We start from the raw sequence: 26,231 nt of genomic DNA, 5'->3' as shown, positions 1-26,231 counted from the left end.
CAGGAAGGTAAATGGGCTTATGTAGGCAGAAGAGACCATCCTTCGAAAAAAAACAAGTACCCACAGATCAAATTAGACAATAAACTTAAGATGTTTGCAGGGATCCTTGGAGAATGACTGGAGCAGACCAGAATTAGAAAAAACATTTTCAGCCATTTTATTATATTAGTGGATGAGCTCCAAAACAAAAGCAATGTTGTCTCCACAACTGAGTCAGTACCACACCATGATGATTTGATAGGACTGGAAGGGTAATCTCAGTTGAAGTGAGAGTTAATTAAAATGTTCATTTTTCTTGATATCACTGTTCTGGGGCAGAAATCTTGGATCATTTTCTTTCTTCTGTGTTTTTTTTTTTCTTTTTACTACAACTAAAACTAATAGTGAATTTAGAGCTCAATCTTATGTAGCATGACATAGCCTTTTGGACTTCTTAGTGACTACATGTGAGCCTCTCTGTTAGACAGTCCCCCAAGAAAGACATTTGGCACTATCAGGGGATAACTCTATAGCCTGCATAGGCACCAGTACAGAAATTTCCAAAGTTACAGTGAATGGGATACCTTTGGTCCATTAATAAGAATGTGTAAAGATCACTACAAAAAAAGACCTAGAATAAAATTTGGAAATAATTCACGGCACTAAAGAATAGTGGGAAAAGAGCTTCATGTTCAGGGGCAGAGTTGACATTCATGTGCTACAATTATTCTGAGTTAATACTTAAGGCTTCATTTTTTTTTCTTTTTTGGACAAGTGGGACGATTATACCTGGCACCATGAAACAGATCATACCTTAAGAAGTAGGCAACTGATTCCTGGCTCAAATCACATAATCTGATTCTTTCTTTGAGTGTTAAATACTTCCTATTTTCTTTTTCCAAACACATCAGGCCCAAAAGCTTCAAACTAGGGCTCTTAAACACTGTTGCATCCAAACTCAGTGACCAGACATTTTGTCACACAGTATATGCCTAGGTCTCAAGCAAGACACAAGTTAAAAATCATGGTCTACTCAGCTCAAGACGGGAATATTCAAAGGTGTAACCAGTTCTTTCAGCACCATGGAGAGGAGACGAGGGGGAGAAAGGGAGGGGAAGAGGAGAGGAGTCTTACCCATCTGGCTCTCCTCACTCCAGCTTCTTGGAGCATGCACTGCCATGCCAGGGCAAAAGGTAGCGGCTACTACTTCAGCTGCTTTTGCAGTGGCATGGGCTTGAGCTGCTGCCACTGGAGAACAGACAGCAGCACAAGCTCCAAGAAGGGGGCACTCCTAGTGTCCCTTTTGCTCTTCCCTCTCTCCCCAGGTGGAGGGTTGTACTTCCTATGGCAAAGCTTGGGGGGGGGGGGGGGGAGGGGACACATCATTCCATGCCCCCAGATATACTACTGGGTGTGGGGGTCATGCCTATCTGGCTCCTCTACCCTGTCATGGTAAAGACTCCTGGGGGAAAGGGACCATATTGGTGCCCCCCATAAGTTGTCGCTTAGGGCTGGTGCCCATCTCTCCCTACCCTAGTTATGCTACTGGGTGTTTTGCTCATTGCTTCTCAGTTGCTATCTGCTACTAATATTACAGTTAGAAAGCCAACTTCAAAATAAAGCCTACTGATGAAATCCTACTGATGAAAACACCTTCTTATTTATATGGAAGTAAACAACTGCAGTTTTATGAACCACTGGAACTATTTTCTTGATTAAGAAATTAAGTATGGAAGGACTATTTTTCTTTTTTACCTGAACAGCTCTTCAATTTAACACTGCTTTTAGAAAGCAGAACTGCCCTCTACAGGATATTCTTCCACACACACACACACACACACACACACACACACACACACACACACACAATTGATGCCTTTGAATTATTCAGTGGAAACAATAAACGCTCATCCTGTTAATGCATGTAAACATTTGATATGCAGGTAACTACTGCTTAAATGTTAGCCAAATGTTAGGTGCAGAAGATCATTAAGGAAATGTAAAAGGATAGAATACCATGCCTCCTTTAATGTTAAATTAATCATTGGATGGTAACACTTTCTTCATTTTTTGTCAAATACTGATTGGTAGTGGCTTGTTTTCTGGAGGTTTTTAAGGGAATAATGGGCTCATGTTTAGTACATAACTGAATGTAAATTATTTGGAGACCATATGAAAAGAATTGGTGACATGTAGAGCAGTGGGGTTTCTCCACATGGAACAGATGAAGGGGAAAAGCATATTAAGTGAATGCTTTGCTCATACAAAATATAACTTGGCAACCTAGTGTCTCAATAACAGAATGCATTCAGCAATCAGAAGTTTGCTCTTCTATATATTTTAAATACAGAAGACAAAGGGAAAAGATAGTCCTATATATTAGACTGGTGTTCAGAACATCTCTAATATATTTAAAAGTTTGGAAGAAAGGCCACAAAAGTTGCCCCCACCCCTAATTAAAGAAGTCAGCCTTCTGAAAAATGTGTTAGTTGCTTAAAATTAATAAATACTTAAATATGGCAAATTAGACCACATCAGCACGTACTGTGGAGTACAAATAAGTGTCCAGAGACCCAACGGAGATTAGTGTCCCTATGAATTCTGCATTTTAAATTTACAAAGCAAACAGGGGACTCGGAAGGTAGTTATTTGCCAAAGGTGTCACAGAGAGGTAAGCAGCAGAGCTAGTAAGATGGCCAAAGCTTCATGACTTTCCAGCTGGTTACCCTACCCACAGGACCATACTGTGACTTATGGGCCCCTCTAAACATTAGAAGTATTGCAAAAGTAACTGGTTAATTGCACAATTACCTTGAGACCAGCTGCACAAGCAAAGTAACTGTCACATAATAAAAAAAGCTCCAACCAGCTATAAAGTTAGGCCGCAAAACATACACTAACTTTATAGCTGGCTGCTATTGAGCTTTAATTTGCATGTGTACAAGGGTCTCCAGGGGAGCTAGGCTCCCCATCAGCTAACAGCGCTTCCAGCTGCAGAGGTGTATCTTGCCCAGCCAGGGCTGAGAGTTTCACAACTACTCAGGATACTCAGCTGCAGCAGCTTCAGAGTCTGCCATGGCAGCACCCTACAGCTGCTAGGAGCTGAAGTCCCACAGCTGTGGGTGCTAGGTTCCCATAGCTTCTCTCTTGGCAAACCTGCAAGGCCAGAGGATAGCTGTAAAGTAATTCCTCCCTCTGCCCCATGAGCAATCCTCCTGTCTTGGGAATTTCACACAGCCCTGAGACAGGAGGACTGCAATTCCATCACCATGGGGGTGTAGAGGGCACCCCCCGCAGCTGGAAGCCTCTCAAATGGGGTGCTTTGAGCTGCTAACCTGCACCAGCAATAAGGTGGAATGGGATCTAATGCACGTGTGGCATGGCGGCAAGCAAGATGAGAATTGAGTATTAGATCCCAACATGCCTTTACCTACACGTGTAGAGGGAGCCATGCAACCTCAACATTTTTTTCCATATTTGCAGGATCAGGGACCCACTAAACATGCAGGGGCATACAAATATAATGGTTCAGTTCTGAACCAATCAGAACAACATAATATTCAACTAATTTATTAGCTCTCTGAAGTGCCCACCTTGATCATATGTGAGGAACAGGTAAATTAGGGTAATGGTTTCTCTTTCGTGAAGGCTCTCTCCTCAAGGATGCTACAGGGTTCTGTAATGCTACCCCATCTCTTCTTCACAAACATGTAAGGTAGGTTGAGAGGTAATAAAGAAACACTGACTGCAATGCATTCAATACACTGCTAACACTTAACTCTAACTATCCATGCCTTCTCCAGCTGAAGATGATAAATTAATTACCCAATGCCTACATTAACTTGTTAGGCCCTGACTGCACAGAAAATGGATGTGGCCAAGAGCACTCCACCTTTATTCCCAAACCCTGTGCAACCCACGCCATGATTGACAAGACAAATGTCACTTTTTTCTCTTTTAAGATAATCTTGCTACAATTACTGATGCATTTGCTGCTTGGTAACTGGGTTGCTGTTAGCTGTTTGCATAGCAAATTCAGAAACTGAAGCTAAGGCTGCAACCCGTGTGTCAGGTACAGCTGTATATCTGCAGACCATTAAATAGGGCTCTGGAACTTGCATGGCTACTAAATAACTTTGGGATTCAAAGTGTTAATTTTGTTTTGTGGTTGTACTTCCATTCATTTTGTTTATATCACCGTTTTGCTATATAAGTCTGAATTCTATAACGTTTACTTCTTACCTCTTTTTTTGAAAAAGCTCCAGTCCTACCAGAAGATACATGGTTGTTTCTCTGAAATTTTTATATTCTTGATGCCACCTCTGTGCATGACAAAATATATTTAGAACATTCATTGCATGATATGCTAATTTATATGAAACATTATAATCTTTATATAGCATCACACACTTATAATGGATCTAATAAATAATTATATTAGATTCTTTCAGTAGCATACCCAACTTCTGAAAACATCTGCTATAAGACTGGAAAATAATTACAGTTTTGATAATCAAAAAACTCTTTTTTTTGGAATGAACTGCCAATTGAAAGGAACAATAAAAGCACACTAATGGAAATCCTAATTAAGATTATAAAAGCCCTTGATTCCTGTGAAAAGCAAATGAAAACGCAACCTATTCTTTTTCACTTGTGTATCACTCCAAAGCATTTACATGAACATAATACATATCTGAAAAGTTATGACAGTCATAACATTAAGCTTTAATTTCAATCTGTGAATGGGGGAAAAATCTTAAAAATTTGTAAATTTGAAATGATGAATACCTCATGTTATGTCACAGATAAAGGAAGTAGCACCTAGATAGCGAAATAAAATATTTAATCATGTTGCATGGTCTTTATACCTTAGTTACTTTAGCTGCATTTAATGACACAAAATGTTTTACTTCTAAATGATTAGTAGACAAGGCAAAATACCTGCTATTGTGCGAATCCTCCAGTCCTTACTCTCCCTAAAAGAGATTGAAGCACGGGGAAAAATCTGTGCTTCAAGACAGAACATACTTTAGGCCTTCAGGATGGCGAATAAGCACACAGCAGATTGCTTTTTTTAAATTTTTTTTTTTTTTGATTTGGCAAGATGATTACTTGCTCTTTGCTTCTCCAGGGAGAGAATTTTGCCCCACAGTGATAAAAGATAAGGTTTAAGTGGGGTATGGAGACTTGTGTAGGTCTCTTGGAAGGGATTAATTATGTTCTAAATCAGAAGTGGGCCAGAAAAGGGTCTCTAGGCTGGTGTGCAGATCAGAGGCAGCTGTGCTTGGGCCAGTGGACAGGGCTGGGAAGGTGTGATGCTGTATGCAGGGCATTCCCTGTGCTGGTCTCTTGTTCCTCAGCCTCATTCTGGGGCTTGGGCTTCAGGCAGCACAGGCTGCACTTAGCACTGAGAGCAGTGCTCACAGCTCAGGGTTCCAGCATGGGGTGAGTTGCATGCACACTGGTTTCAGGGCGGTCAGGATTAGAAGCCAGTGTACAGGCAGGGTCCTGAATGAAGCATGCACCCCATGTTACCAGCGCTACCTACAGCCCAGAGGCAGCATAAAACCCAGAGCAGGGTTGGTGTGTGGTGCAGACAATGCACAGGCTGGATTGGATGCTGCAGGCTCTACTGACAGCACAGGGGGCGAGCATGGGTAAATACTGCACAGAGTACCCTCCTGGACAGCTCTGTGAGCTGGCTCTGGTATGGACCAATACAGATCAGCTCCAAAGTCAGTGCACGGTACTGGTTCCAGCCCATATGCCAGACAGGCTCTGCATGTTCCATGCCAGAAGTATGGCATGCCTATTCTTAATGAATGACACTCAAAGATTAAACCAGGAAGGGGTAGCTGGGCTCCATGCTCCACTCTGCTGCAGCAGTCACTGCCTCCTGTGGGTGGCGCTGAAGCTCGGGGACTGCTGGGGGGAGCAAGGAGCTACAGACATGGTTCCCTGGCCTCGTAGCTCTGGTAGCTGGGGACCCCCTCTGGCAGGATTGGGGGAGAACAGTAGGCTGCAGGTGGGGAGTGAGCAGCACCAGAAGGTCCAGGGGGCTTTGGGTAGGGATTAAGGGGCACCAGTAGGGACAGGGGGCTTCTACTGGGGAGTAAGGGGCAGCAGCAGGGTTGGGGGACTGTGGCTTGGAAGTGAGGGATAATAGCACAGGCAGGGCATTGGCACATCAGGCTTGCTCAACATTTCCCCAAAGCAGCATGGGGTATGGGGAGGGCAGCCACAACTGTACCCACATCCTGGTGAGCAAAGGGGGAAGGGGGAGCTCTGATTTTCTGTGATAAAAAACCCAAAATCAGATGCCAAAATTTAAAGGTATTTAGAATTTATTTTGTTATAGTAATTGAGGCACTTGTAAGTTTCTGAACTGCTTTAAAATTGTAAATATATAAATAAAATATTGTGTTCAACCGATACCTATATATAGTGGCATTTCATTTTAATCATGGAAAAAATGAGGATTTGGGGTATTTAATCAGAGAATTAGTAAACTTATAAGAGAATTTATGATTTTTAAACAGAAAACCAGGATCCCTGCTGATGACAGGCAAATAGTAGCTAATACCAGTGCAATATTTAGTTCTGAAACCGCATACAGGCATACCTCGTTTTATTGCGCTTCGCTTTATTGCGCTTCGCAGATATTGCGCTTTTTTTACAAATTGAAGGTTTGTGGCAACCCTGCGTCAAGCAAGTCTATTGGCACCATTTTTCCAACAGCATTTGCTCACTTCGTGTCTCTGTGTTACATTTTGGTAATTCTCACAATATTTCAAACTTTTTCATTATATTTGTTATGGTGATCTGTGATCTTTGATGTTACTATTGTAATTGTTTTGGGGCGCCACGAACCGCACCCATATAAGACGGCAAACTTAATCGATAAACGTTGTGTGTGTTCTGACTGCTCCACCGACCGGCCATTCCCCCGTCTCTCTCCCTCTCCTCGGGCCTCCCTATTCCCTGAGACGCAACAATATTGAAATTAGGCCAATTAATAACCCTACAATGGCCTCTAAGTGTTCAAGTGAAAGGAAGAGTCGCACGTCTCTCACTTTAAATCAAAAGCTAGAAATGATTAAGCTTAGTGAGGAAGGCATGTCGAAAGCCGAGATAGGCTGAAAGCTAGGCCTCTTGCGCCAAACAGTTAGCCAAGTTGTGACTGCAAAGGAAAAGTTCTTGGAGGAAATTAAAAGTGCTACTCCAGTGAACACAAGAATGATAAGAAAGCGAAACAGCCTTATTGCTGATATGGAGAAAGTTTTAGTGATCTGGATAGAAGATCAAACCAACCACAACATTCCCTTAAGCCAAAGCCTAATCCAGAGCAAGGCCCTAACTCTCTTCAATTCTATGAAGGTTGAGAGAGGTGAGGAAGCTGCAGAAGAAAAGTCTGAAGCTAGCAGAGGTTTCTTCATGAGGTTTAAGGAAAGAAGCCGTCTCCATAACATAAAAGTGCAAGGTGAAGCAGCAAGTGCTGATGTAGAAGCTGCAGCAAGTTATCCAGAAGATCTAGCTAAGATAATTGATGAAGGTGGCTACACTAAACAACAGATTTTCAGTGTAGACGAAACAGCCTTATATTGGAAGAAGATGCCATCTAGGACTTTCATAGCTAGAGAGGAGAAGTCAATGCCTGGCTTCAAAGCTTCAAAGGACAGGCTGACTCTCTTGTTAGGGGCTAATGCAGCTGGTGACTTTAAAGTTGAAGCCAACGCTCATTTACCATTCCGAAAATCCTAGGGCCCTTAAGAATTATGCTAAATCTACTCCGCCTGTGCTCTATAAATGGAACAACAAAGCCTGGGTGACAGCACATCTGTTTACAACATGGTTTACTGAATATTTTAAGCCCACTGTTGAGACCTACTGCTCAGAAAAAAAGATTCCTTTCAAAATATTACTGCTCATTGACAATGCACCTGGTCACCCAAGAGCTCTGATGGAGATGTACAACGAGATTAATGTTGTTTTCATGCCTGCTAACACAACATCCATTCTGCAGCCCATGGATCAAGGAGTAATTTCGACTTTCAAGTCTTATTATTTAAGAAATACATTTTGTAAGGCTATAGCTGCCATAGATAGTGATTCCTCTGATGGATCTGGGCAAAGTAATTGAAAACCTTCTGGAAAGGATTCACCATTCTAGATGCCATTAAGAACATTCGTGATTCATGGGAGGAGGTCAAAATATCAACATTAACAGGAGTTTGGAAGAAGTTGATTCCAACCCTCATGGATGACTTTGAGGGGTTCAAGACTTCAGTGGAGGAAGTAACTGCAGATGTGGTGGAAATAGCAAGAGAACTAGAATTAGAAGTGGAGCCTGAAGATGTGACTGAATTGCTGCAATCTCATGATAAAACTTTAACGGATGAGGAGTTGCTTCTTATGGATGAGCAAAGAAAGTGGTTTCTTGAGATGGAATCTACTCCTGGTGAAGATGCTGTGAACATTGATGAAATTACAACAAAGGATTTAGAATATTACATAAACTTAGTTGATAAAGCAGCGGCAGGGTTTGAGAAGATTGACCCCAATTTTGAAAGAAGTTCTAGTGTGGGTAAAATGCTATCAAACAGCATTGCATGCTACAGAGAAATCTTTCGTGAAAGGAAGAGTCAATTGATGCGGCAAACTTCATTGTTGTCTTATTTTAAGAAATTGCCACAGCCAGCCCAACCTTCAGCAACCACCACCCTAATCAGTCAGCAGCCATCAACATCGAGGCAAGACCCTCCACCAGCAAAAAGATTACGACTCGCTGAAGGCTCAGATGATGGTTAGCATTTTTTAGCAATAAAGTATTTTTTTAATTAAGATATGTACATTTTTTTTTAGACATAATGCTATTGCACACTTAACAGACTACAGTATAGTGTAAACATAAACTTTTATATGCACTGGGAAACCCAAAAATTCGTGTGACTCACTTTATTGCGATATTCGCTTTATTGCAGTGGTCTGGAACCGAACCCACAATATCTCCGAGGTATGCCTGTACTATTCACTAAAATCATGCCCATTTCAGAGCAGAGAAAGCCAATCATTTCCTGTGGTAAATTAAGGGGTACAGTCAGTGATGTCAGCAAGCATTAAGGAATAGGCCAAGAGTAGTGGGTTAATTTTATTTGTGGCCCAAATCAAATTTGAGTTAGGATTCCAGATAGAATGAACTGCAGCACTGGAATGTTCGCATGTAGATAGTGATTCCATGAATAAATTCTTTCGACAACTGATATTACCATATTTACTTACAAGATGATCTCCCCCGCAATAATTAGATTCTATATATGAAAAATTTATAAATTTGATACAATTTCCCAGGAATAGAATCTAACTATTGGAGGCTTGCCTTGAATTTGTCCCCTTTCCCATTATCACAGCAGGGAAAATAAATCTGGGTTGTCAACATACCACCCCACCACCACCACAAAAGGATCCATGTACTAATTAGCCCTGTAATCATGACTGGAACTGAAGTCCTGAGATACTCCAAACAGATATATGCTGATGAGGTGCAGGGCAACCTGGTCTAGCTCCATCTCATGGAAGGCAAGGCCACACTAATATGTAACAGGCTGAGAGAGGAGGCAACAGAGTGATTCTGGCTGAATTGTTTGGGATCCCATTTGGTGGTGTTTTCCAGGCATTTAAGCCTGGTAAAGAAACAGGAATAATTTGAAATGAGAAAGGAAGGTACAGCTCAGCTGTGGGAGCAAAGAGGAAGTTGAAATATATTTAATGTAGTGGTTCACCATGACTTAAAGAAGAGCTGACGCTAAAAGGGGATTGAGCCCAATAGGCATTACTATACATCTTATTCAGATGAGCTTCACTAATCTATCCACATGGTAGGTTCCTATCAATATGCTTACCCATTATGGGCCATGTGTTTGATAGTCATGCTCAGTATTGGCTGCATTTAATCAATTTCAAAGTTGGTTTCCATTACTAAGCATATGGGTGTTTTTGGCAGCAGCTTAATTATAAACAATGTATTTAATGAGGTTTCTTTGTATGAGAAGGTAAACAAGGAACATTTCTCCGCAGGCTAACGGTGGGGGGGGGGGGAGCCTCATCTTTTATTTGAACAAATATGTAAATCTCTAATGATCTGAGCACAAGAAATCTGGTTGATGCAATGACTTCCATTCAGTTGTTGGGTAAAATTTATGGTACAATTGAATATGCAGTGAAGAAAATGCTAACCTCATACTCCTCCATGTTTATTTCATCAGGTTTTATCATTTCAAGTTTGGCTTGAGCCACTTTCATTATGTTACGGCACCTTGAAAACAAAGAAAGACAAACTGTCTGAAAAACACGGTTAACAACAGAAAACACAAGAAATATTGTAAAGTGTCAAGGAGACTAGCCCACAGCACACATGTAAAGATCATCAGAGCATCACAACTCTAGACAACAAGTACAAACACAAGTTGTAAATTTGCTCTCTGTTCTTCAGGTTCAAGCCATGTGTGCGGGGGGGGGGCAACTCATAATTATGTTAAAATATGTAAATTAATTGGCATGCTTTAACTGTCTTCTTCTGCCAGACTGTCCTGTTTTTTTAAGTTAAAAAGCAGATGGTTTGAATTCTAGTTGGTATTTAGATCAAGCTGCAGTTGTATAGCCTTTCCGACTGTGTTAAACAGGTAAAAGTGGAAATCAGAATACAACACAAATTGCCACGCACACAAGCAAGTTTCCATCTAACCAAGTGCCCTATGTCTTGAAGGCTAGGGACAGACATTACACATAAACCAGTTAAAGTGATGAGAAATCGGTTTAAAACCTGTATCAGTTATGTTCAGTGCACATAAACCAATCTGAAAATGGCTGAAACTGGTTTGAGATAAACCCGGTTGAATGTAGTATCAGACTGAACAGATTTGGGTCAAAAAGGTTTATGCAATGTCTATCCCAGACCCCTTCCTAGTTTAAGTTTAATCAGACTCTCCCAGGATCCCAGCATGCTTTTGGCTGGGCGGGGCTCTCTGCTCCACAGCAGGGCTGCCCCTTCCCCTCTGCTACTTGGCTGCAGCTCCAGCAGAGACTTGCAGGCACAGAGCCTCTGCCTGGCTTTTCCCTGCTAAGCAGGGATAATACCTCCTGCCACTCCAGCTTATGCAGACACCTCAGCATTAGCTAGCAGACCACATGCTGGCTACGGTCCACGCTGTGGGAGACAACAATGGTAGACAGGTTTTGTGGAGCTAATCAATGGGTAGCTTAATGTCCTTCCATGGAAAACTGTTTAAAAAAAGCTTGGAGAGAGGCTTTGTTTTCTTAATGGGTTGATAAACACCGAGTTAGAAGTGACAAATATTCCCTGCTGGGCAGTTGGGAGGGTGGGGAAATAATCAGAATATCCTGCTGGGCCTGGCCACACCCCCTCAGCTCAGCATTGTGGAGTGAAGGGAGGGCTGCTCTAGTGCCCCCCTGCCTCCTAGCCTGAGCCACTGCAAGCATGCGCCTGCATTTCTAGAATGAAAAGGGAATGTCCATTCACCTTCAAATTGGTTTAAGTTTTGCAGGTAAGACTAACCCACAAAGACTGGATCAATTCAGGCTTTCTGAATGTCTGTCCCAAGCCAAAGTGACTAGCCTAATTTGTTTCAGAGGAAGGTCCAGGAATCCATATTAACAGGCAATTAATTGCTACATACAACATGCCACCTTTTTCAAAAATGAAAACTGGGAGTGTACACTACATGCAAAGAAATACAGTGACAGCAGTTTCTGCTGCTTCAGCCTAGGTGGGTTAACATGAAAGTAAAGTCTGCTTGTAATCCACAAGGGGCAGAGCAATGTCCAGGCTCTCTCCCTAGCTGTTTCTACTCACTTACTTACAACAAGGAAGATCCTTTTTTCTTCATTCTGCCTTTCAAAAACAAATGCATCTTATTCTGGGGTGTATTGTATGCAAAGAATTCTGCTGTGGAATTATAGTAACTACCCAATTTATGTCAGACACAGGGATGTATGTATCTTACATTTGTTTATATAATATGTACCTATAGTTTATTGAGTTATTTGCCTATACATCTTACATTTTGATCACAAATGCATAGGTACAATATATGACTGCCGTACCAGAAACAGAGAAAGGAACTAAAGAAACAGCCATTAGTCATTGGGGTTATGAATATGAAGTAAAATCAAATATCTTTTCTTCCAGCAAGAGATGCCATATCTGTAGAATCTACTGCAACAGATTCCAAACATATTTGGAAAAAAACAACTAATCTTCATTAGTAATTTTTATAGTGTGTTGTTTTACAGGTATAAAAATTAACTGATGTGCAAGTTACATAAATTATACTCAGGGGGTGCACGCCTGTATTACATATATTGTACATTAAGCAGTATCTTCCTCTGAACTTTAAACGAAACATTTAACAGCATTCATGGAACGCATTCCAATTACCTGTCATCAAAGCTCAAATTGTGATCTGCAAACTGTTCCAGTAATGATCTCTCAATTATTTTCTTTGGCGCTTGATTCTGGATAAAGTAGACTATTGCATGATTCAAACGGTAATCATGTTCATGTGGTGCATCTTCCTGTGCCATTTTTAGTAGCCGGGCATATTCCAATTTAATTGCCTAAATAATTTAAAATAAATGTATCAGTTTTGTCTAATTAACCTTCCAAGATTTATGAATAGTATACTTTATATCATATTATTTCTCGCTAGAAAAGGATTCCTAATAATCCCCCTCCCCTGACCTACTTAAATATAGCCCCAACCACTTAAAACTGCCATGGTTAATGCAGGGTGCTGTTCAAATCAGGGAAATAGCATCAGCCATTTGTCATCCACATAGGCACTGGTTTACACCCTGTTAAGTGCAGCAGCTGTTTTGGCAGATTCAGCTCTCTTGTCTATTTCTCTGCTAAAACCAGGCAGGAAATTCATGTTCTTGTCAGCTTCACTGCTAATCCTAGCCATGGTTTTACCATTTACTTCATATAGCAGGCAGATAGCCCAATATGCCTGCTGTATGGAGTAAGGACAATATTTCAAACTGCACTTGTACTGTGCAGGTCATTATATGTTTAAAAAACCCAGGAGTTGTTTCTCTCTCTCCCTCTGCCCAGCAAACCTAGACAATTACATGCTTATGTAGATCTTGAACACAGATCTTCCAAATTCCTTCATAGCCAAGTACTTGGACAGGTTCCTCAGCTCCAGGTCTACTGGACTACATCAAGATTTATTACCTCTGGCTATCAGGAATTCAATCATCTCCCCTTCAAACACACTGTCCACTTCACATGTGGGTTCTGAATGATACGAGAAAAACAGGAAAGTACCCACAGTCTGGCAAGCAACCTAGAGGAACCTGTGTGTATATTCATTTCTGTTCTTTTCCTTGGCCATATCATAATGTTACTGGCAAGATTTACATGATCTTACACATGAATGGATCTACCATCAGGACCAAACCAAAGGTCCACTACACATCAATTTGGATAACACGGAATCTGATCTATACTTAACAAGGTAGGCATGCACAACTATGCTAGCTAGAAGCCTACAGGAGGAGGGGGAGAGAGGGTGAATTCACTTAGCTGACTTAGCAGTGCTGGTAAAAGCCCTACTGTTGACATAAAAGGAAAACTGCAAGAGTCCTTTTAATGCATCTTTATTAGGTATACTTACCAGGAATAACTACCCCAATAAATTCTACCTGAGCCTAAAAGAAAGCACTTGATACATACATACACACTTTTCAGATGACTGACTACCTACAGTAAGAAAAATGGCTTCCATATACAAGTTTACTTTTTTACAGTAGTATAACAACAGGTAATTTATGTGAATTTTAAGATCCCCCTATATTGATCAAAATAAACAGTTTTTCTTTAAACAATATACCTATGAGAAGATTAGGATGAAACAATTTATCACTGAAAGATTATTTAAGTTTCTTGTGGGAAGCTTTATACAGAAGTCCTGAAACATAGTCCTAGATTCTTCATGACAAGGCAAACACACTCTAAGGACTTCAAGTTTTGAAGAAAGAGGACTTATTTCAAATGCATTTCAATAGGACAATTTTCAAGCTACAAGACCACAAAACATTACACCTGCACATACACACATACACAGATTATTCTATTATATGCACTCTTATTTTTGAAACACTATGCAATGCAAATATGTCAAATATTTAATTATAGCATAGGTTAAATAAGAACATGTATAAAAAACTATGCTAAAAAGTAATATCAAGTTTGGAGATATGAGCTTCAACAAGTCAAGGCATTTAACTCAACTCGTATACTTAAGCTAAAGTTTTGCTTGAAAATTATATACATATAGTATTAATATACTTTGCTATAAATACTAAAACCACTGTTAACAGAAAGTTAATAAACACAGATGTGAGAACAGTTTTTGCAAGCTCCAAAAATTTAAGAATTGATAATTGTTCAAAACACTGAAAGTTGTGTAAGTTTTCACAAAATACATATCTAGAAAAGATTTGGGGTTGGGACAATTGAAACATTTTTGGTAATTTCAAAATTTCCGATCTCTGCTTTATTTAGTTTTTAATTTCACTAAATTCTAAAACTTTTTTTGTATTAAGGGAGCCTTTATTTTTGTTTCTAAAAAGGTGAAGGACACCTCTTTGGCAAATGTAAAGGTAAAAAAAAAGTCCAAAGCAGAACACTTATTGCAACATCCTTTTAATCAAATGTAAAATATTTTGTACAATCAGCATTTTCCAAATTTTGTTTGTTTTTTCATTAAATTCCCAACTAGTTCTATTAACAAGAAGGCAGAACAAAGCTCTCTTCAACCCTCTAAGAAAGCTACCTCACTAAATAGTCAACTGTGAAAGTTGTACATCTGTCTTCATCAAGCTTATGTATTTAACCGCGCATGTACATACACATGCACACACGGAGATCAAGAAACATTATGCATTAAGAAGTACATTATATTCAACATCCTGTTCCTTTTAAAAATCCAAGTCTCCTAACCAATCAAGCAAGTATTATTGACAGTTATTTTAAAGTGTTCTGCACAGAATCTTATTGATCTTATTTACTTAATTTGCGATTTTGTGGAAATTGCAAAAGCAGGCATTGCCCACAAAAATCAGTCAATCAATCAAGCTTACTAAAAATAAAATGCTGGCTCCCCAGTGGGAGCCAGTGGGGCCCTTATGGTTAATGTGGCCTGGCCTCACAGCCTACTGGAGGAGGAAGGGGTGGGGGGGAGGGTGTGGGAGGGGAAGCCAATGGTCCATTTATTAGCCTAAATGGCAGCCATCTCCATTTCCCTCCCCCCCACCACATCCTGCTGCTGATTGGCTGAGAAGGCTGTCTGTCACACAGCCCCACCCCCTCTGCCAATCAGCAGCAAGGGATGTGGCTCCACAGGATGGACAGCCCTCTCAGTCAATCACTGATGAGGACTGGGACTGCAGGACAGGCATCTGTCACAGCCAATCAGCAGCAAGGGGACGGATCACTGGGGCTCCTTGGCCAAGAAGAGGTGTGGGAGGGCCACGGTGCAATAAGCATGCAAAAACAGCAGCCAGTGCTATGATCCGCCTGGGAAATTGCCCATCTGTTTCCTCAATTTGGGTAGATCCCTAAACCTAAAAAGCCAGAAACACTTCTACTGCAACAGAACTGCACACCATACTACTATAGTTCCACTGCTGGCAAACTAATGACTCACATTTTTACATACAAAAAATTCAAGTTTACATATGTAGTAAAGCCAATGAAGCAGGGACATTTTTTCCAAAATTTACTGGTTTAACTGAAAAGTTGAACAAGCTCTCAAGTCCTTTCCATCAAATATACAATATCAAAAGTATAAGTTAACAAAACAAAGCTATTCAGATTGCTATAAGGAAGACCACACAAGAGCAAAAAAGTGTTGTCTTGGAAATGCACAATACTGACATTGGTGCTGTTATTTATTTAAGCTCATGAGGCTATGTTTAATGGTACTATGAATTATTATTAAAAAGATGAATTATGGGAATGCTATTATTGAAAAATTAATGCTAAGATTACAGAATAAAGTACCGCTAAGCCCTTAAAAAAAACACATGTTGTAAGATTTTCTCTCAGGGCAAGACTTTTTAACTGAAGACCTGAACGCTACAGAAAGCAGACTGTGATGACAAATGCTAGAATATTTTAATATGCATTTAAAAAACCAAAAAAAAAAAGCATTCTAATCACAAAAATTCAGAAGAAAAGTAAAGATGAAAATGTTAGTTATACCTTAAAGAACCCTGCTTCTGGCCCACACCTGTCATAAACATTCCTGGCTTTACCTATAGCCATGATAATACCTTGCATGTTCGGGGTCAGCATGACCTGCCACAAGGGATTTAAGGTAAAAGTTTTGAATGATTAACATTTTAATAATTCAAGTCCATATGCTTTTACACTCATGCAAGATGAAGAACAACCTAGTGCATGCATACATGGAATGGCAAATATTTCAATGTTAGAATTTTCTTCCCCATGTTTGAAGACGAATAGTAACATTTTGTGTATTTCTACAACAGAGGCATACCACCAGATTAGAATGAAATTAGAATCATACCAAATGCTCTGAAACATTTTAAAAGTGTTATAACTAGAACTTTCAAAGAAAAAGAACATGCAGTGTTCAAAACTAACAGCAAATATTGGTCCTGACCTAACAAGGACCTAAATTAATTATTATATTACTCTGTAATTATATCTAATATCCATATCAATGTATTTTAATTTTAATAACTTTACTCTTATTCTTTTACATACACACACAAATCAGAATTAAGGTCCAATTGTGCTAAGCGCTGTACAAATACATAAGACAAACAAAGATTTCTGGAGCATGAAGAGCTTCCAGTTAATGGGAAGATAGTGGGAAGGAAGGCAAAGATAACACCAGTAAGATTATGCAGTTGAACAAGACAGTTATGCACAACTTTAAAAGCCCTTTCAAGTAGTTTAGAAAATTTTTTTTTTTATATCTAAGCAAACACAAATTGCTTTCACATGGCCCTCAACTACAGCCATTTTTGGCTGGTGCCACAAATGACACAAGACTGCAGCAAAGGCACCTTGCATGTAAAAGAAACAAACTAAAAAACACAAACACACAGCTTACAGAAGACAACAACAGCAAGTAAGATTAGCAACACTTGGAAATAAGGTATGGCAGGACATTGCTGCCAAACACAAAAGTAGCTACGTTTGGAAAGGCTGAATTATAAAGGTCCTTTAAGATGAAAAGTAAGAACAACTGCAGTCAGACTTCTCCTAACAGAACAGACAGATCCCGGCTCAGGACATGAACAAATGAACAAACTACTGAAAGTTAAAAATGGGACAAGGACTTATATAAATATATCAGATGCTCTGGGGTAACTGTGTGCCTGCTCTTATCCTGTGGCAAGTCCAAGTTAAACCATAGTTGCTTACTAATCCCCAAAAGGTAGCAGGATATAAATTTAAATTTTTAAAACCAAAAAGTCAAGGGCCAGGAAACATGGTCTTCTCAGCTCCTCTTCTTCCTCCTCTTTTTTTTAAAAGCAACCATCTCTACCTAGATCTTTCAGCTCATATCTTTAGGACAATTTGCCCTTCTGAGTCTAAAATGCCTAAGCTTTGCATATATGGAATGGGTTTAACATTAACTTTATTCAGCTGACAGAAACAAGGAGAGTCAAAACACCATTCATTATTCTAACAGCTTAAAGAAACTGAACAATAGTTAACAAATACCCTTCACAGATCACATGTGGCCAAATACAACAAAATCCAATAGCAGAAAAGTGCACACACATATATATATATAAATATAAATATATATACACACACACACGCACACATATATATTTCTTCAGTACAAACTGCTATACCATGCAAAAGCGTGCCCAATTACAAAAGCTGCTGCTCTCTTTCCACATTTCTGTTGTTGCAGATTTCAAGAGATCAACAGTCACAAGTTGCTAAGCATTTAGTGTGCAGAAATCTGTTAAGTGTTACAATGTGCAAACATGCCAAAAAGTCTCTCATCAAGCAGCAGTAGAAAGCACCAGAGTAGGAGCAGTGCACAAGACTGCAATCAAAGGTACCTCATCGTCATAACCCCCCTCCTCTGACTCAATCACAAAAGTCCCTATATCAGGAATCGCCACCTCTACAACTCGCTGGTTAGGAGCTGGTTGAGCTGGGGCGTTATCAGAGTTCTGCAGGAGAAAATCATCATCAGTATGAAGAATTGGGGGGGGAAAGAAAGAAGGGGAAAAACATGAATTGACAGATCAAGCAAATAAAATGATGCAAGTTTTTGAGACTTGCTACTATTTATGGTATGACACTGTGCTATTAATGTGTAACCTTTTTAAAGAAATTAAAAACCAAGGGGTGGGGGAAAGTAAATCTGAAGTTAGATTCACAAAAAAGAACAGCTATTAGCTTTTATATGACATTTCTCCTTTCCTTTTTTTCCCCACTGATATAGGTAAAAGTGTTTAAAAACCCAGTAGGCTACTATTTCAACACCAGAGAATACACCATTCAAGGTCAATTTTAAAACAGTGTTGTAAATAAAATGCATCCTTGAATCACAAAACCTACTGGAAAAAAATTAAAAAGGTAATATAACATTTGTGTAAGAAAGGCAGCAAACCTCAGCCTCAAGTTTTTATACATTCTAAAAACTATAATTAAATCTAGTTATTTGACTGTGCTTTATCTTAAAAACCCTAAGTCGTTCATATAATGTACTGAACATTCCCACAAGTCTTGGCATTTATTTTATCTTAGCACACTTCTGTAACAGCAAGTTCTCCACTCAATGGTGAAATTATTTGCCAATGTAATCTTCAGCCCCTTTACTGATATTGTATGGTTAATGTGTTCTTGAAAGATATTTTGAACATATTTTTAACACTGATATTTTCAGCTAGTATAAACTGTCACATTTCCTGGAGACATGACAATTTACACCCCTGAGGATCTACCCCTTGATTCTAATCAAAGCAAGCATGTGTCATAGAAACAAAATGCACTAGCAACCATATTATTTGAGAAGCTCTATCACAGGGATTCTTGATCAGGGTGCCAAAGCACTGTGGGATGCAGTGAGATCCTTTGAAGAGCACCACAGGTAGTATGAAAAGATAAACAGGACAGAGGCAGGCTATCTCTGTTTGGTTCCTTCCTTGTCCCCACTGCCTGGCCTTCTTCAAGGAGGTAAGCAAAGTAATAAATTTGTTTCTGAAATGGGGTTCTGCTCAATTCACAAAAGCTATCAAGGGGTGCCTTGAGTTATATATGGGGTGCTCCGAGTCTAAGAAAGTCGCTCTATTATAAACATTTCTATTATATTAGGACCCAAAAGCGCAATCTGGAAGTAGCCCTTCTCTCACCTAACACCATATAAGCATGTAGGAAGAGCTTACAGTCTGAGATGCAAAAACACATGAAACAGACCGGAAATGATTGTGGGGACGAATGATACATGGCTTGTTGCATGTTTTTCCAGATTCTATTTTCTTTCTTTAAAGATCAGCCAATGCAGTGATGGAGAGCAATGCAAGAGTCAGTATGCATCAGGTAGCAGAATAATGAAGGCAAGGGAAGACAGACAGACAGATACTGAAAAGCAGAAATAAAGGAAAGGAAGAAGACAGTCTAGCTTTGCCTGCTTATGGGTGCTTATGTGCTTTTCACCTGCTAATGTAAAAGTAATTAATGAAGTAACTAACAAAATTATATTTGAACCAGTTAACTTCTAGTTTGGGATGCTAGTTTTTTTATATAGAAGGATTAACAAATATTAATACAAATATCAATATTAAGGTGGCACGAGAATATAATGCATACCCTTAATACATAAGTATTGTGTGTTCAGTTACATGAATAAATATAGCTTCCCAAATAATTCCTCCCCCAGTCCCATGACCACAGCCCAGGAAAACCCAGAGACAGATTATTCCCTGAAACATGATTGGTCTGAATGAAGGGCCTGTTCCTTGCAGTCATCATGACAAGCAGCAGCTGAACTTCAGGATGTGCCAGGCCACTTCCACAGGGATATCCACCAGGATATCCCCCACCACTGTGTGACAAGTATTTGGCATAAAGGCAGCCCTCATGATATAAAAAAAAGCATGGTGCTGTTGTCACTTGAAAACTTGCCACCCCCAACAGCCTTGGTCTGTCATTAACCACTCTGCTGTTGCCAATTCCAGTGGGCGAGGCAGTTCAGAAGGTGTTCCTGACTATCCAGCAGGCAACAGCACCATGCTTCACTTTCCTTACCACCCGAGAAAGGCTGGCAGTGGGAGAAAGGACACTGCCAGCCCTTGCAGAGGCTTTGTACATGGGATCATGCATTACTGCAATATCACTGTCTCATAGCCCCTGTAGTGCTGTGCCCACCCCTGAGACAACATGGTACTGTGCAAAACATCTACTTCCTAGCCCACGGTAATCCCCTGGAAAAAAAACACCCCATAGCACTCTGCTCTGCCTAGCTTCTGGAGAGGTGCTTAACAGTCTCCTTCACACCAGCCATGGCCTTTTCCATGCCTTGAATGATGCTCAGCCAACCTTTGGAGTCACTGCACACAACCTCCACCACTCATCAGTTCTTGCTTGATGCCCTTGTTGAGCTTGCAGATAAGGCCAAAGATGCTTATGGGACATGACTAGATTTATACTGCATAATGAGAGATTCATGCCATGTTCTGAGGATGCTGATGCAGGACTGGATTCAGGAGAAGCTACCAGTAGGATTCAGAGAATCAGCAAAATGATCAGCAGAGTTGACTTAAATGGGGCAGTACTCTGGGAACTGCTTGAAATCCACTTCTGTGCAGATTGTGAAGCATTCTGTCATGTGACTGAACCAAGACAGCACTGAACTGCAAGTCAATGTGACCATATGCATGTTTGGCTCTGCTTCCCCAGGGCAGTAGAGTTTGGAGTCTGTCACAGAAACTTCCTGGAGCCAAGGGATGGGGAAGGCAAGAGCAAGACCTTCTGGGATGTTGGAGGACTTAATCACAATCTGTAGTATCAAGTGTAACTGCACAGGCATCACAAAGCACTAGAAAAAGTTGGGCTGCCACGTTTTTGTTTAATTCTTCATGTTTTCTGTGCTGCAGATGGCTTGAATAGCTGTACATTCCCTTTTCCAGTGCTGAAAGGGCATATTTGGTCCTACAAATGTAATGCCTGTCCATGGCCTCAACTGTCCGCTCAGCCTAAATGCCAGGCTTAGGCACACATGAAGTAGGAGACACTTCATTCTTAGTTGAAAGTGGAAACAAGTAGTGCACCAAGTGGAAGCAGCATAGTGCCATGTGCCAGATTAGTTTCCTTGTTGATTGTAACTCTAAGGTAGCAGTGGCACTGCTCTCTTGTTATCATGGTGATTGAGAAATGAAAGACACATCTTTGCTTGTACTAAGCATGAATCCAATACTCCACCTTCAAGTGAACTGGAAAAACCTGCCTTCTGAGGGTGCAATGGATTAGAGTTCCAGACAACCAGAAGTAAGGACAGCTTTTTAAGCAATATACTAGAATTTTGCACAAATTTAGTTTGTACATACGCTGTCTCTAAGATGCCCCAAGCAAACCATAAAATAAAGAAGGAAGTAAAATTGATACATTTTGTGTTGTTAGATGTCACAGTTATTATTCCAAGAAGCCTGTGCTACTTTTAAATGGTATCAGCATTGATGAAATGCCTTTGAGCCAATACACTGATAGGTGGTCAAAGATACTTCCTGAATTCAAAGAATTATTGCTGAATTTTAACTTCATAAGGAATTAATGAAACAGCCTCATTTGAAACTCTACTGAAAACTAATACAAGCAAACATGTACATATCTATGAACTATTGACTTCAAAATATTAATCCAATATTCTAGCAGATGCAATATATGTATTTTAAATAAGTACATGCATTTGATCAATTGCGAAGACCAACTCTGGAGGTATACAATTTCTAATATTAAAGCCCTAGAATACTGTCAAACAGAGAGGAAGAATTAACACATGTAAGATACTCATTATTCACACCCTAGTATTACATTAACACTACAGACAGGCTTGATAAACATGATGCTTATCGAGTGACTGAATACAAGAAGAGAAATACTTTAATGGACTTTTGCTATAGTTAGTGTTTTGGATACAGCAGTACTTTATATATAGACCTCAATATAAAGTGTCCATGCACAATTTTAGAAAAATAACCATAGACATAATCATATCTATAATTTTGTTTTAAAAAAAATCTATTATCCCTCATAGCAAGTATATTACATACATGCTATGTACCTGAATAGTTGTAATCTATTATAAACCTTTACCATATACAGAAGAAAGGGAGTGTAAAGCTTTAACAACTCCTAAGGAAGGTTTAGTGTTTTTTCACTTCTCTCTTTTATCAGGCATAACCCCAACCGCTTGGTAAGATAAGGAGCAAAGAAGAGATATTAAAAGATTCCAAATATCCTCACCATTTGCATGACAGCTTCAGGACTTCTTTCTTCTTGTTCAGCTAATGCTTTAGTAATTGCTTGTACAGATTCTTCTTTCAAATGTTTTGAGAGATCAGTCCTTGATGGCTGTTCTAAATATTCTGGATCACCTGCTTGAACTTAGTAATAAAAATAAAGTCATTATTAGTCAACCAAAAAATGATTTAGATCAATGTAGGACAACCCCATGGTAGGCATGCCACAAATTAGCCCCAAACCCTCCCCAAGTGCCACTCCATGCCCTTCCCCTGCCCATTCTGCTGCTCTGCTTTCTGCCCTATCTGCTACTGTGCTGCTTGTCCCCCTCCCCGATTTGCCTGTCACATGCCACACACAGAGACTACCTGTGCCACTTGTCACATGCATGCCACAGGTTGGCCATCCCTGATTTAGATCAATGCATTTAATTGCTAAAGAAACTTGAACGCAAATGCAAAATACGTCAAGTAATTCACATAAAAATCCTGCTTCAATGCTATGTTAAAAATTAATCTAATCCTATTTCATTTAATAAAGTACTGCATAATAAATACTTTGATAATTAAAAAAGATTAAAATAATTTATATTAGATATACAGTAGTCTTGAATTGATAAATCAGATCTGTACCAGTAGAATGAAACCTGTGAAGGAGTAGTGAAGTCAAGAAAGTTATTCAGAGGTACAGACATTACACTTTTACTGGTGTAAGGGTATAGATCAGTTTTCAATCACTTAACAGAACAGAAATTCAGCACACATAGACTAGTTTAAAACTGACAGAATCCAGTCTAAGATTTGCTCCCCAAAAACAAAGAGTAAACGTGCATCCTGTGTACTACTGATCTAAACTATGCCACTTACAGAAAACTGAGCAACTTAGATCAATTCCACCTTGGGCTTTTTGAATGTTTGTACCTAGCCATAAGAGGATAAAGTTCTACCTGAACCTATAATAAAATCAATGCTTACAATACAAAAAACCCCTAAAACTCTAAAATTTTAAATTCATATTCCACAGTATAATCAATACTTTTTTTTTAACTAAGACAAGACAAATCCCAAAATAAATCCCTTTTCATTAAAAAAGTAGAATCATTACCTGGGAAAATAAAAGATATTGTATTGACAACACTATGGCCTTGTATTAGCAAAACCATAAAAATGGACGTTTTTCATTAAATGATCAATATACTAGTAAAAAGAACTAAAACACTTCCAAGATATTAAGGCAATACTAACCACTGGGAATCTTTGGGAAAACTCTGGAAAAAATAATTAAGGATCACATTTGTGGGAGTCCAGCAGGGGAAATAATGCTGAAAGGAAATCAGCATGGGTTCATTGCAGGTAGTTCCTGACTGACTGACCTTGTTTCTTTTTATGACCAGGTTACAAAATGCTTAGACACAGGAGTCGAGGTAGATGTCATCTACCTAGACTTTAAGAAGGCCTTCAATATGGTACGACATTCTGTTCTCACAGATAAACTGACAAGCTGTGATGTAGATGATTACATGAACACTTCGGTGGCAAACTGGCTTAGGGGTCACACCCAGAGAGTGGTGGTAGATGGGCTGATACTGACCTGCAAAAATGTGGGCAGTGGAGTCCCACACGGCTCGGTCCTTGAACAGGTGTTATTCAATGTCTTCATCAGTGACTTGGACGAGGGTGTGGGAGCAGTCTGTCCAAGTTCACAGATGATACCAAATTATGGGGCAAAGGTTAACACACCAGAGGGTAGGCAACGGATCCAGGCAGATCCGGACAGTTTGGGAAAATGAGCAGAACGAAGTAAGATGCAGTTCATCAAAAACAAGTGCAAAGTGCTGCACCCGGGCAAAAAGAATCACCAACACACTTACAGGCTGGGAGGCTGGGGGATGACCTCCTCAGCAGCACAGCAGCAGAAAGGATCTCTGAGTCATAGCTGACTCCAAGATGAGCATGAGTCATCAATGTGATGAAGTGATCAACAAGGCTAACCACACTATATCAGACATTAGCAGATGCATGATGAACAGGTCCGGGGAGGTGATACTTCCCCTCTATACAGCACTAGTCAGGCCGCAGCTGGAGTACTACATCCTGTTTTGGGCACCGCACTTCAAGAGGGATGTGGAGAATCTTGAGAGGGTCCAGAGGAGGGCCACTTGTATGGTTAGAGGCCTGCAGGCAAGGCCCTACAAGGAGAGACTAAGGGATCTAGAGCTCTACAGCCTTCACAAGAGATCTTGTGGCTGCCTATAAATTCATCAGGGGAGGGCAGCAGGTAAAAGGAGATGCTCAGTGTACTAGGGCACCTCCTGGAATACCTAGGAACAATGGGCACAAATCAATGGAAAGCAGATTTAAGTTGGACATTAGAAAGAACTTCTTCACAGTAAGAGTTGTCAGAATCTGGAATGGCTGCCAAGGGAGATGATGCTCTCCTCTACTTTGGGGGTCTTCAAGGGGAAACTCAACAAGCACCTAGCTGGGGTTGTCTGAATTCAGCGCTCTTTCCTGCCCAGGGCAGGCAGTGGGACTTGATGACCTACTGAGGTCCCTTCTGACCCTAACATCTATGACTCTACGAATCATTTACAAGAAAGGTAATGCTTTCAATGTTTAAACTTTTTTTTTAATGCATCAATGTACTTTAAAAAAAAAAATACCAGAATAACATACAGCATCTGTCACTACAAAATAAGTGTTCTTCAGAGACTACTGCATGGCCTAATAGTCTCATTTCTTTTCCTGGTTATCATGCTACTTTGTACTTTTATATTTAAATCTATTACTACTAGCTATAGACCGTATACTGCAATAATTCTCTCCTTTCTTTAGGGCTAAATTCTGGTCTCACTGAGAATTGGGAGTAGCTGAACCAAAGAACATTTATAGAAAAAAGAAAAAGGGGAGGTATGGAACACTGATGAGTTTTTTGAAGTAATAGGCGAATGGGAGCTGCTAAGTACCTTTGAAAAATCAGACCATTATTTCCATTTTAAAGCATGTATTCCAGTTTAATAATACTGGGGCTTTAGGAGGAAAATCATGTCATATAAAAAGTCCAAGACACAGTCTGTTTTCCTCTAGTAGTAAGCAGAATATTAAATAACACTTTCTAAAAGAAGAACATTTATTTAAACTAAACACACAATGGAACCTAATGCATATTTTAAAGGAAAAACTTGAAATTTGGTTAATTTCAGAACTTACTGTAGAATACAAGCCAGTTCTGAAGAAAAACATGCATCTTAAAAGACCCTTAAGTGAGTATTAATGCAGATGGGTGCAGAGTTTTCTTTCTGGCTTTCTCCTCTTTCGTCCCCAAAATGTCTGCAGACTAACCTGGAGCAGTAGAGGCTGCTGGAACCCTTGGGGTCTGGGATATTATCTTTTCCTGCAGTGCTTTCTGAGCAAGCTCTGCATCCCATTCTTCTATTTCTTTTTCAAAGCGCTTATTGTCTTCCTTGACATACTCCCTTAAGTCAGGCGGCAGCATATCCATTCCAACAAGCATCTGACCAGTTTCCTTGTTAAATTCCTCTGTAGTATCACACAGTTTGTGTGTTTTATAAAATAATAGCATGTAAAAAAGAACAGAAATAAATGTAGATAAATAGCATTTAGACAGGTTTGTTGAAAATATACAATATAGCAACAAGGGTACAATAGTCTTACATTAATTACCTTTTTCAACATATTATTTTATAAATTAG

At 39.7% G+C, this 26,231-nt stretch overlaps 1 protein-coding gene across 3 annotated transcripts in view; it reads right to left on the bottom strand.

Moving 5' to 3' along the window:
• USP25 (ubiquitin specific peptidase 25) overlaps positions 1-26,231 on the bottom strand; it is a 158,727-nt gene that overhangs the window by 7,214 nt on the left and 125,282 nt on the right. For 2 of the 3 annotated variants that reach the window (XM_090060085.1, XM_090060105.1), the window contains 7 exons: positions 25,861-26,058; positions 22,523-22,662; positions 18,115-18,228; positions 16,265-16,360; positions 12,434-12,612; positions 10,213-10,291; positions 4,222-4,301 (listed from right to left, as the gene is read on the bottom strand). In XM_090060085.1, coding sequence (XP_089916211.1) covers positions 4,222-4,301; positions 10,213-10,291; positions 12,434-12,612; positions 16,265-16,360; positions 18,115-18,228; positions 22,523-22,662; positions 25,861-26,058 — 886 coding nt within the window. The remainder of the gene's footprint in view (positions 1-4,221; positions 4,302-10,212; positions 10,292-12,433; positions 12,613-16,264; positions 16,361-18,114; positions 18,229-22,522; positions 22,663-25,860; positions 26,059-26,231) is intronic. The other variant, XM_090060094.1, reaches the window with a different exon arrangement.

The sequence above is a fragment of the Crocodylus siamensis genome, chromosome 1 (assembly GCF_052110815.1).
Source record: "Crocodylus siamensis isolate JL-2025a chromosome 1, ASM5211081v1, whole genome shotgun sequence".
In the NCBI taxonomy this organism is placed as follows: Eukaryota; Metazoa; Chordata; order Crocodylia; family Crocodylidae; genus Crocodylus; species Crocodylus siamensis.
Note: the sequence above shows the minus strand (reverse complement) of the source record. Positions and strands in the feature narration are given on the sequence as shown.